Source organism: Toxorhynchites rutilus, chromosome 2 (genome assembly GCF_029784135.1).
Source record: "Toxorhynchites rutilus septentrionalis strain SRP chromosome 2, ASM2978413v1, whole genome shotgun sequence".
NCBI classification, from domain to species: domain Eukaryota; kingdom Metazoa; phylum Arthropoda; class Insecta; order Diptera; family Culicidae; genus Toxorhynchites; species Toxorhynchites rutilus.
The window spans coordinates 48887594-48898761 of NC_073745.1; the positions used below are offsets into that span (position 1 = coordinate 48887594).

An 11168-nucleotide genomic window follows, 5' to 3' on the forward strand; every position below is an offset into this window, starting at 1 on the left:
CTCTTTCAAACTCAAAGATCCTTGTTCCGTGTATGTCGCTGAACTGGGTGCGATATACTACGCACTAGGGATCATTGAAACATTGCCCGTCGACCATTATTTTATTTTTTCAGACAGTCTCAGCTCAATAGAGGCAATCCGCTCAATGAAAGTTGATAAACGCTCATCTTATTTCCTAACAAGAATAAGGCATCTATTGAGTGTTTTAGTCGAAAAATTATTCAAGATTACCTTGGCATAGGTTCCCTCTCATTGCTCGATTCCGGGGAATGAGAAAGCGGACTCGCTAGCTAAGGTGGGCGCTTCAGAAGGCACACTTTTTGAAAGGCAAATTGCTTATAACGAATTTTTTCACATTGCTCGTCAGTACACACTCGTAAGTTGGCAGCGCATGTGGAGTGAAGATGAGTTCGGTCGTTGGTTACACACGATTATCCCTAAGGTCTCGACGAATGCATGGTTCAAGGGATTGAATGTAGGTCGTGATTTCATTCGCGTGATATCTCGGCTTATGACCAATCACTACAACCTAAACGCGCATCTCTATCGCATTGGGCTTGCAGCAAACAATCTTTGTGATTGTGGCGATGGCTACCACGACATCAAGCATGTTGTCTGGTCGTGTATCCGGTTCTATGCTGCCCGCTCTCAGCTTTCCATAGCATTGATGGCACTAGGCAGACAATCGGATATCCCCGTCCGAGATATCTTAGGTAGCCGTGATCCTGATCTTCTGCTTCATCTATACCTGTTCCTCAGAAACGCCGATGTCAACGTTTAATGTTGTTAATTTTTTGTGTCCCTGTTTCATATCCCTCCTATCCGATCTATAAACTTTTACTTAGTCGCGGCAATACATACACATACTCTTTACAGATACACAGGTCGAAGATTGTGCAGGCCACTGACCATTCAACAAGAGTCAAAGGTTGTACCGCTCATGACAACTCTACACGAGCTGAAGATTGTACCGCCCAGTGACCATTCTACCCTGAATTCCTCGAGTCAAGAGAGATGCACCACGATTGATATGAGGTACAGACTAGGGGGGCGTCGCTGATTAATGGTCAGTTGCACCCCAATAGGAAGTATCCCGTGTCGGCCACACATACAGAGCACTGGAGACTGCAACATCCCAATTATGAGAATCTTTGTAATACTAACCCCGAGCCAACCGCGAGTAATCGGTTACATATTACTAACATAGTCGTAAGACAAAAATTGTCAAAATATTGAACTCCCGGCCCCGTCAGGCTAACGCCATTGTGCCTTAATAAAATATATATTTTGGAAAAAAATTTTTGAGAACTTCCAATTCGATTGATATGCAAATCATGAGAAGTCGTTCACAGTGAAAATAATTATTAACGTTTACTTTATTTCATAAAAACGTGACCTGTTTTCTGATTTGGAATCCTTCCTGAAAGACGTAGTTCTACGTCAAAAATTAGGTCAAAACATCGCAAAACTCTTTTTATCTCATAACTTTTTGCCACTTTCATGAAATGTATCTTGTATATATGTGTGGGCTGCTGGTGTAATAATGTATCAAACGAATACACTGTTGTCGAATTTTTATGCTCGTTTGCTTCAATAAAGCTAATGCGTACTTTTGCCCCGTGCGCACCTTTGCCCCGCACTACTCTATAGGGAACTATGTGTCATTTGGCCAAAGTGTAAAAAACTAGTTTGTGAGAAACGTTGGAAAAAGAAAAAACAGCTGTTAAATGTCTGTTTAAGCTAGCGCAATATGGAGAGATTTATAAACTAACTATTATGATGTTGATGACGAAAAATAGAATTGATTTTAACGAAAAAAATCTATTTTTCATGTTCAACAACACAATAATTATTTCGAGGCACCTAAAGCAATCTCACTAGAAATTATTGTTTTTTTAATCCATCTTTCAACAATAACATTCATTAATATTTTAATAGTTACGTCCTCGAAACATCATCACAAACTGCATGGGCATGGTTAGCTTAAAGTTATTTTCAATAATATATATGAAAGAAATTCTTAGAAATTTCTTAGAAAGCTTGTTTGTTGAAAAGGTAAATTCTGAGTTATCAAACCGGAACGGCCTCCAATCATAAATTCAATTCAACTGAAACGGAAGTTTACATAAACCCTCTGTGAGGTCTCTTATTATCAGTACCTCCAACGAGTTGCACTAATTGCACCATCAAGGACTGCACGCCGCTTCTACCACCACGGAATCCTTTCGCAGCGCTAGGCCACCAAAACCTGTCAAACTTGGAACTTCCCCCTTTCGACCTTTGCTGACTGGACACCAAGCGACGACCGACTGCCACCGGTCGGAGACCGGTTGATTAGTTCAGGTCGACTCACTTTTTTGTTGTATTGCTCCAAAGATCAAAGCCTAAGTGCCGCCTAATGGCTGTATCACGGCTAGTAGCCAACAGAAGAACAAAATGCCGCGATTGAAAAACGTGAAAGAAATGAGAAAAAAATACATTCTCCACACCGACTGGCCGTCTTCCAATGGCAGAGCGAAAAAAAATCAGTGGAAAAGTGCGGTCTATTGCCGTCGGCGAAGCAAATAGAGTAAATTTATATGATTTGATCACTTTATTGTATGCATCTCCGTTTTTTTGTTTTGTTTTATTATTTCTCCTGGCTATGAGGTTCTTTCATCTGCGCTACCTTTTACCGACTACCATCAGGGTGCGTGTTTATTTTTTCTTTCTTGTTTCAGGTTTGGTTCACTACCGAAAGGGTACCGAAGAAAGTAGCTCTACTCTCGCTCATTTGCAAGCACATGCCTCAGCGTCTGAATCTTGACCAATTTCGCTTCCGCCTCGGCGGTGATGTTATAACAGCCTCGAATATTCAACATCTTCAGCACGGAACAATATTTCACCAGATGTTCAATCGCGAGATCCGATATTAGTGGACAGTTTTGAAGCTTCAACGTTGTCAGTCGGACACAGCTTTTGGCCAGTAGCTCCACGCACCGATCGTTCACTTCGGAGCATTCACTGAAGTCTATAATCTCCAAGGAGGGACAACTGACAGCGATTTTTTCCACCCCGTAATCCGTTATCTGGAGGATGACACAAATAGTCAAACAGAATTTTTGCGGAATACTAGTAAAAAATCGATACCTGAAGTCTCCCCAGCACCAGTTCCTTGAGCTCGAGAAGGCAAAATTTACGTCTGAATGTGTAGTCTGTGATTTTGTAGCAACCAGAAAGATTGAGGAAGCGTAACCGTTTGAGATCTTGGATCGAGAAACTCATCTCGAAATCCCAAATCGCTATCGCACTCTCCGGTAAGTCTATTCCGGTCATGCCGGCGTCTGAGAGCTGCAATATAAAAACCGTTCAATGAATAGAAAAATTGATCTAAACACAAGTTTACCTTAGCACAGCAATCCAAGTTCAGCTCCTGCAGTCCGTTCATATGGTAAAAAATGTACTGAATCGATCGGTCATTTATGCAATTCGAGCAGCCACCCAAATCTAACACCGCCAAATGGTTCAGCTCAAAGGAGATCTTAGTAAATACCAGTTCACTGATGTTCGTCAACAATGCAAGATACAGATTGCTCAATTTATTCCGTTTATGAGTTAGTAGCCCACCCATAATACCAGTATCGGTAATTCGCTCGCAATTTGTCAAATCAATATGCTTCAATTTGGAGAGTTTAGCAATGGCCAGAATTCCGTAATCGGTGATCATCCAGCAGCGATTCAATATTAGCGTTTCCAGCAGAGGCATACTGTTCGATATTTGAATGAGACACGAATCGTGGAGGGCTAACGATTTGGACAAATCTAAATAGGTTAGATTGGTTTGAAGTCTAAGCAAATCAATGATTCCCGCTTCCGTGGTCGGAATCTTCTCCCCAACCATCACACTCAAACTGCTCAATCGGAGATTCTCAATGTCCGCCAGGTGACGCAAAAATAGATTATCAACGGGGGTGTCACCAACGGAAAAGTGACGGATCTGGTGGCTGTGATTTTTCAGATAGCTCAGAATGTGTCCCAGCATGCGAAAACGCTGCGCAGCCTCGATTCCCTTGAAGCATCTCGAAACATCTAGCGAATCGAGATTTGGCGCCATGGCCACAATGAAATCGAAATGGTACTGCTCGAGTTTACTGTTGTCCGCTAGGCTAATGTGAGTCAGCTCCGGAAACACGGGACAACACGTCACAGTCAGGTTTTCTATGTGCTTCCACGAGCGAAACAAATCCGGACAATTTTGGATAGTGAGCCGTTTCAAGCGATAGGTATAGCGCAGAATCGAGAGAAGTTTCTGCTTCCAGATGGTGCAGCTGTCCAGGGATAGTTCCTCTATCGACTCGCCAAACTCCGCCCAAAAATTGCTCCGGTTGCCGAAGGCGATTTTCGTGAGTTTGATGTTCGGGAAGTAACGGAACGCATTGAGAAATCCCCTAATCGGTTCAATGTTGTCCTCAAACTCGATCTCGCGGAAATGGAGACAGGTTGAGCGCATAAAGTACGGATGCTTCAGTCCTTCGTAGAATCCTCTGCACACCTGAGCCATCACGTTGCGATCGCTGGTGTTGAGGAACGTGAGCAGGTGAACCATAACCTGGAAATAAGTTTGTCAAATAAATCTTGTGTTGAATATTTTGGAATCTTGGATGTGTAAAAGACGCATACGAAAAATTTCTACTATTTTTATTGAAATAATGTATTGGTTAAAACGGTTAACAACTAACAGAAATCGAGGTAAAGCAACCCGTAGATTTGTTAAGATTGGTCTAAAGTTTGTTCCATTTAGAATTTGTCTGCACACAATTTCCAATTTCTTCATGATTAAAGTACAAAAACTAGAAGTGGGTTATATCTTTGATATAACCGCAAAGTGGACGTAGGACTAACGTTGTCTTAGCAAGTGGTTGTCGTACCACTTCATTTAGCCGGAAAATTATTATTAACGCTCAAAGGGGGAATCGATTCCTACTCGGAAATACACAGCGCAAATAGTACCCACTCCCCAAGCCCCGACAATTGGAATCATCGTTGAACCGGGGCAGGATTATTAACACTTGAGAAGGAATGGATTCCTCCAATAAAGATGATCGATTGCAGCATTCGTAAACAAATATTGATATGTAACATAATATCCACTTAGTAACTATCATGCGATTGATGCACTTAGTAACTATCATGCGATTGATGCGATTGATTAGTAACAATCGTATTAATTCAACATGCCCAAAATGTTATGACTGCGGTATGATATTGAATGTAATGCAAAGTGTCCGGATCAAAAAGTGTCCGGATTCAAAAACATTACTGTATACTTACTTCGATGTTATTCAAAGGGGGTGGGATTTACATTGCATACTGTTATGGTTTATAATATGAAGCTTCCTTTGCTTTCGTTCATTTCTACCTCTACTCTCGTACCGTGAGGACTCGTTTCATCGGGCCAAGCAGACAGCTCGTAAATTCACCGGTGGTAAAGCACCACGAAAGCAGCTCGGAAAAGCGCACCAGCCGCAGGATGTGTGAAGAAGCCACGTCGCTACCGACAGGGAACCATCTCTTTACGTGAAATTCGCCGCTATTAGAAGTCGACCGAATTGCTGATCCGCAAGCTACCTTTGTAGCTTTTGGTTCGTGTAATTGTCCAGTACTTCAAAACCGACTTGCGCTTCCAAAGTTTTCCGCCGTTATGGTACTGCAGGAGGCAAGCGAGGCATATTTAGTCGGCCTGTTCGAAGATACCAATTCGTGTGCTAAGCCACGCAAAACACGTCACATCATGCTCAAGGACATTCAACAGGCCCATCGTATCCAAGGAGAGCGTGCTATTAGCTTAGCATATAATTAACGGCCCTTTTCAGGGCTCCAAATTTGATGGATTAGAGTTCAGAAAAGTTTTTTGCAGGCCGAACTGAAAGGAGCATTTAGCGAAAATCGTGTGTCGATGATAATTCGATACCGATGGGCGCCATTGACTATGGATTTGATATTTCACCATATCGAAGAAATCACTTCGATGAAAGCTGCATTATAAAATTATTTGTGTACGAATGCCGCAATCGATAGTCGACTCTAATTTGCGCTGGGTATTTCCTCGGAGGACTCGATTTTTCCTTTGAGCATTAAAAATCTCTTTCTGGCAAAACTAAAGGTATGATAATCACATTATTCGAAAGATAAAATGAAGATGTTTTCTGCCAATTTCCTTCAACCTCCAAACATCTCTTTCTCCCGTTTGTCGTTTTTGCGTTCGCTAATCCTTTCTCACAACACCCATTTCTCATTTGAGAAATTGTTGAGTAAACATCGTTTGCCAGTGTGCGTAGAGCGGGAATTCCTTAAGATTCATTGCACCTCTAATGAATTGCCGAAAGACGTGGTCTTACTTCGATCGCACTTGATTGAAAAATCCAAAACGAAATGTATTTGGTCGCAGCATTATATGAGTAGAAAGCAAATAATCGCTCGAAAATTACATGATTTTCGCGATGTGGAACATTTTCCGTTTCTCATGTTATGCATCCAATATTGGATACGAAAATTTTCTACTGATGGGGAAAAATAATATTCAGAAGCTTTCCTGTTAATTGCGATTGATTTAAAAATCACAAAACCAAATGTGTTTGGTTGCAGTGTTATATGGATAGAAAACATTAAAATAAACTCTTTCGCATGAATGTATTTTTCAATTCCCAGGGGAGCTGGCAGATTATTTTGCAGTAACGATGATAGCAACGAGAGTTCCGCGCGTGTATGTGTATGTGTGTGGCGGCTGCTCCGATGTTTCAAGCGGAACCGTTGCATCACTCTCTTCCTGATGGATTCCCTTCTGGCCTAAGGTGCACAAACAGGCTCTTGGTGACACCGTTCATCAGCGCTTTCATGATAAACGAAGTTAGCTTCATCACAACAGCGACAACATGCTCCAATCGCTGTTTTAATTATAACTGAGTGGGTTTCTTTTTTTTTACAACTTAAATGAATTTTTATTCAGATGTTTTGCTATTTGAATACATATTTTACAGTTCAAGTGACACAGTCTGGGCTTTACATCTTTGGTTCAGCTTTTGGATTTAAAATCATACTGTTGAGCAAAAGTTCCTTATTTTTAATTTGGCAGTTGTTCACCATTTTAATGGTATTGTTTGAAATTAAATTTGAACTGAGTGGGTTTCTATGCGGCGCTCGCTTATATACCGATTGGTAGTCTTACGTCTTTCATTTCTATACCGGGGTGTAAAATCAAAGTTTCGGAAACGAAAGCGTTACGCCGGAGACCGAAATTTTGAGCGTTAATAGCTCCTAAACAAATGAACGAAATGGTATGATAAACACTTCACTCGAAAGATAAAATGTGTACGCGTTATATACTTGTTACTTTTTCATCCAAAAACTTGTTTCAATAGCCTTAAAATTGCTTTCAAAACAGGCTATTGAAATCACCAATCGGTATATAAGCGAGCGCCGCATAGAAACCCACTCAGTTCAACTGGAACAATGATCCGCGAATTGTTTCAAACGAATTAATCTTTATCACTACTCTCACCACTTGCAGTCAATAACAACTTTGAAAATCGTAACTATTGTTTCGTGTTTTTAGTTTAAATTTGAATCCCCGGGACAAGAAATGTTTCATTAGTTGTTTCAACTGACCCCGTTTGCACATTGAACGAATTACATTACACCATTAGAACTTGAAAATAATTACTAAACAACATAAACATAAACCTGTACTAGTGAATTACAACAAAAACGATAACAACTTTAGGGTTAAAAAAACAAAAACTCAAAATGATCGAAGTACGACTTCGTGTTGTTTTGATTGCTTCGTTACTTTGGACATTTCGAGCATCAGAGGAAAGTGGCGTCCGACGTCCGGGTGCTTAAAATCCGAATCTGTACTTTGGAATTTTTTTGTATCGATGAATAAAAGATGAAAAGGAAAGACACTCGAACGATTGTTTTGGCAATACATCCAATTATTGAAAACTAATAGTGTTTATTATTTCAATTTGTTTACATTTATTACATTGGACGTTTTCAAAAGTTACGCGAGAACTTATTCTGAGGCTGATTGGATGTGTGGAAAGGGTTAAAAAGCTCTCGTATTCCTGTTTCAAGCTCAACGAAGGACTCTTACCGTTCGTTCCTTGTCTATGGTAGCCGCAGTTCTTGACTGAAATAAAAGTTCACGACAAAATCACGATGGCTGATGGTTTTAAAACAAGGACAAACATGTCTGCTAGGAGATTCGACTGCGCATCAATTACAAGTTCGGAAAGTTGGCATTGATATGAACCGTTTTCAGAATGTAGAACTATTCGCCTGTATTAAAGGCGTTGAAGTTCACATTCACATGGCGCCGAACCAGCCAGTAGTTCAGAAGGCTGCCGATCTCTCTTGAAGCTTAAGTTAACCACAAGCTGGAATAAATATTGAGCCGCCATATCATCGAATCAAAATTGGGGTTTACTTCATGGGTGTCTCCGTTAGTAGTTGTTTCTATGGCTGTGTGTGGACTTGCGCTGAGCGAACCAAACCGTGTTGCACGAACCTCATCCAATCCCGATTTTTGAACAAGTACTGACAGGTGTTGAAAATGAAGCTGTATGGAGTAAGTTGGACAAGATTCTTGCCTTCAGGTTCTGGTCGCTTCTGAGTCCCGAGATGTCACGAGATTTCACACCGAGATTACATTTATTACTGAAAAGAAATTATTTCAGGTTCAAGAGGCTGCCATCTGTTTTAATATCAGCACCTGAAATTTTCCAATTTTGATAAAATCCTTTATGGATGCGAGGGGAACTCATTGGTACCTTGATGATATTATTGTGGAAAGAAGAAGCCAAACTACGAGATCGTGGAGTTCATCTCAATTTGGATAAATGTCAGTTCAGAGAACCAGAGAAAAAAAAATTATAAGAGGTTGTGTCCAAGACACGACCACATTGTGGACGTAGAACTACGCTGTTATTTTGTTCAAGTCCTCCGCTTTGCGCTCTTCTCAACAGAAGCCCTTTCTAGAAATATTTCCGATCTCGATTAGCTCAGCTGTCATCCTTGGTGGAGATAGTTTTGTTACTGTCATGTGAAACCAAATCACACACAAAATTGCTGAACAATTATTTCCTTGGTGAGGCGATGAGAGCCTAGTTTGATGATTCCCCACACTAATGTGTAGTTCAGAACCTTAATGGAACGGTGTCAGTTTGATGTCATGATTGCAATGTCAGAGACATCAGCGAGAAATCAATCCGAAACGAAGATATGTGATGACGCAAAAAAGGAAGAACAAGCGATGTACATTGCTTTGTATCTAGAACGATACTGAAAGTTTGCCTCAGCGGGATCCAATATTTATGCTCTAGGAAAATATTCCGTTTCGTTCTTCTTCTTCTTCTTTCTTTCTTCTTTGTTCACGGAGTCTTTAAATCATTCCCCTTCGTTGGTCGCCGATAAGTTGCTCGTTATTGACGGCATGCGTAGGGAAGCTCACAAATGACAAATGTATGGGAAAATGGAAATGCTTCTAGTTTTCATCAATTTAGACCGTTTACACACCAGGGTATTGTAATATATAGCATGAAAAACAAATCTTAGAGAATTTCCGATTCGTTTGGTTTCATAAAAACCTCACCTGTTTTCTGTTTTGGCACCCTTAATGAAAGACGTAGTTCCACATCAAAAAATGAACACAGATTCGTCATTCTATCGTACGATCTCTCGGAACCTTATACTCTCAATGTTCTCCTGCTTTGGTTGGTCGATGTGGTTTACAAAAGTTGTGCAGAATTCATCGAAAGAGATATCCGCTGGAATGCAAGGATTCACTAGAAAATCGATGACTTTGTTCAAATATGTGCTCATGCTAACTCGAGCGTAGTATGACTGTTGTTCTGTCGGAACTGCAGAGACCATTCAATTGCACTTCAAATGGTCTGCGATGGTCCTAGGGGCGGCTGTTGCTTGTCCAGCAGGATTGCATTAGCTCTACATTCGGCTCTGGAGAAGCCATTGTGTTTATGGCGGAATCAAAGTGAACGCGTCTTTCTTTACGGCCGGATTTTTTTACCGCTGAGGGATACCTCACACAAAATGTAACATAAGTGTGAAAGACAAATACGAAAATATTTTACTACTTTTATTGAGGGGGTCTTCGTAGCCTAATTGGTTGCGTGTCCGCTACTAAGCGAACGATCATGAGCTAATAACTCAGGGCCCCTCAACTGACCATCTTTGTGTGTTATTCTAGCTACTACGTCCACGCAACAATCATCATGTGTCGGTAATCCCAGTCCCATACCGCTCACATTACGATCTGCTGCATCGGTAATTGGTGCTAATTCTAACACAGCAATGGAAGCCTCATATCAGCAGTCCCGTTGTGAACAGTCCAACTGTGAACATTCGAACAATAGGAATATTCTAACGCCGAAAAAGGCGGCATGTGTTGTGTATCGATGGAAATGGAATACTCGGCATGTGTTGTGTATCGATAGAATTGGAATATTCTTAGGCCTAAACAGCTACTGTGTTATACATAAAAAAAAACAAATGTTTATCGATGGATAGGAATCTTAAGCCTAAATAATATACAACAATAGTTATCTTAACATAAAAATGTATACGAATAAATTCGGCTCTGTGACAGCTGAATTGCTAAATGAGCCTAATAAACGGATGGGATAAAAATTTTTAAAAAAAAATGTTTTAGTTAACGTCATTCATAACGTCAGAATGATTTAAGAATTGATCTAATAACCTCTCACACATGCAACATTATCATGAATGTGACAAAAAAAATTACCTCAAATGGTAGATCCTCAAAAAATGGTTCAAAATAGTATATATATTCATCTTTATAGTGAATATACATCGTCCGATCCTTTCGATCATTCTGCTGAACTACACACTGAGCATCCATCATCAGTCACTTACACTCGCTGAGTTAAAATCTGTTTACGCTTATACAATGTTGCGTCACTAGCGCCAAACGCACGTCTCGAAACAACCTCACCGCAAATCGAATTCGGTGCAACGCTCGCGAAATTTGGCAATCAACTGAGCAAAGCGTCTCGTCCAATTCAAGATCAAGGCGGCAAGTTTTCACTTGCAGAGGGATCGTTCCCGAAGACAACCGCGAAGCGATCGTATGTGAAACAATCGTTCCCTTTTAC

At 40.7% G+C, this 11168-nt stretch overlaps 1 protein-coding gene across 1 annotated transcript; it reads right to left on the reverse strand.

Moving 5' to 3' along the window:
* Positions 1 to 2642: 2642 nt before the first annotated feature.
* LOC129770827 (dynein regulatory complex subunit 6-like) lies at positions 2643 to 10918 on the reverse strand. Its single transcript, XM_055773927.1, has 4 exons — positions 10799 to 10918; positions 3386 to 4588; positions 3130 to 3330; positions 2643 to 3068 (listed from the first exon to the last, which is right to left on the reverse strand). Exons 1-4 carry the CDS (start codon positions 10916 to 10918, stop codon positions 2760 to 2762), a joined length of 1833 nt encoding a protein of 610 aa, XP_055629902.1. The 3' UTR covers positions 2643 to 2759.
* Between the last annotated feature and the right edge of the window lie 250 nt (positions 10919 to 11168).

What these genes read in the sequence shown, in the direction of transcription:
- LOC129770827 (XM_055773927.1), bottom strand. Translation starts at nt 10,918, where the DNA reads ATGATGGATGCTCAGTGTGTAGTTCAGCAGAATGATCGAAAGGATCGG. An exon ending in ACTTGGATTGCTGTGCTAAG is followed by an intron (nt 3,331 to 3,385) that starts GTAAACTTGTGT and finishes TTTATATTGCAG; the next exon opens with CTCTCAGACGCCGGCATGAC. An exon ending in TGGTGCTGGGGAGACTTCAG is followed by an intron (nt 3,069 to 3,129) that starts GTATCGATTTTT and finishes GTCATCCTCCAG; the next exon opens with ATAACGGATTACGGGGTGGA.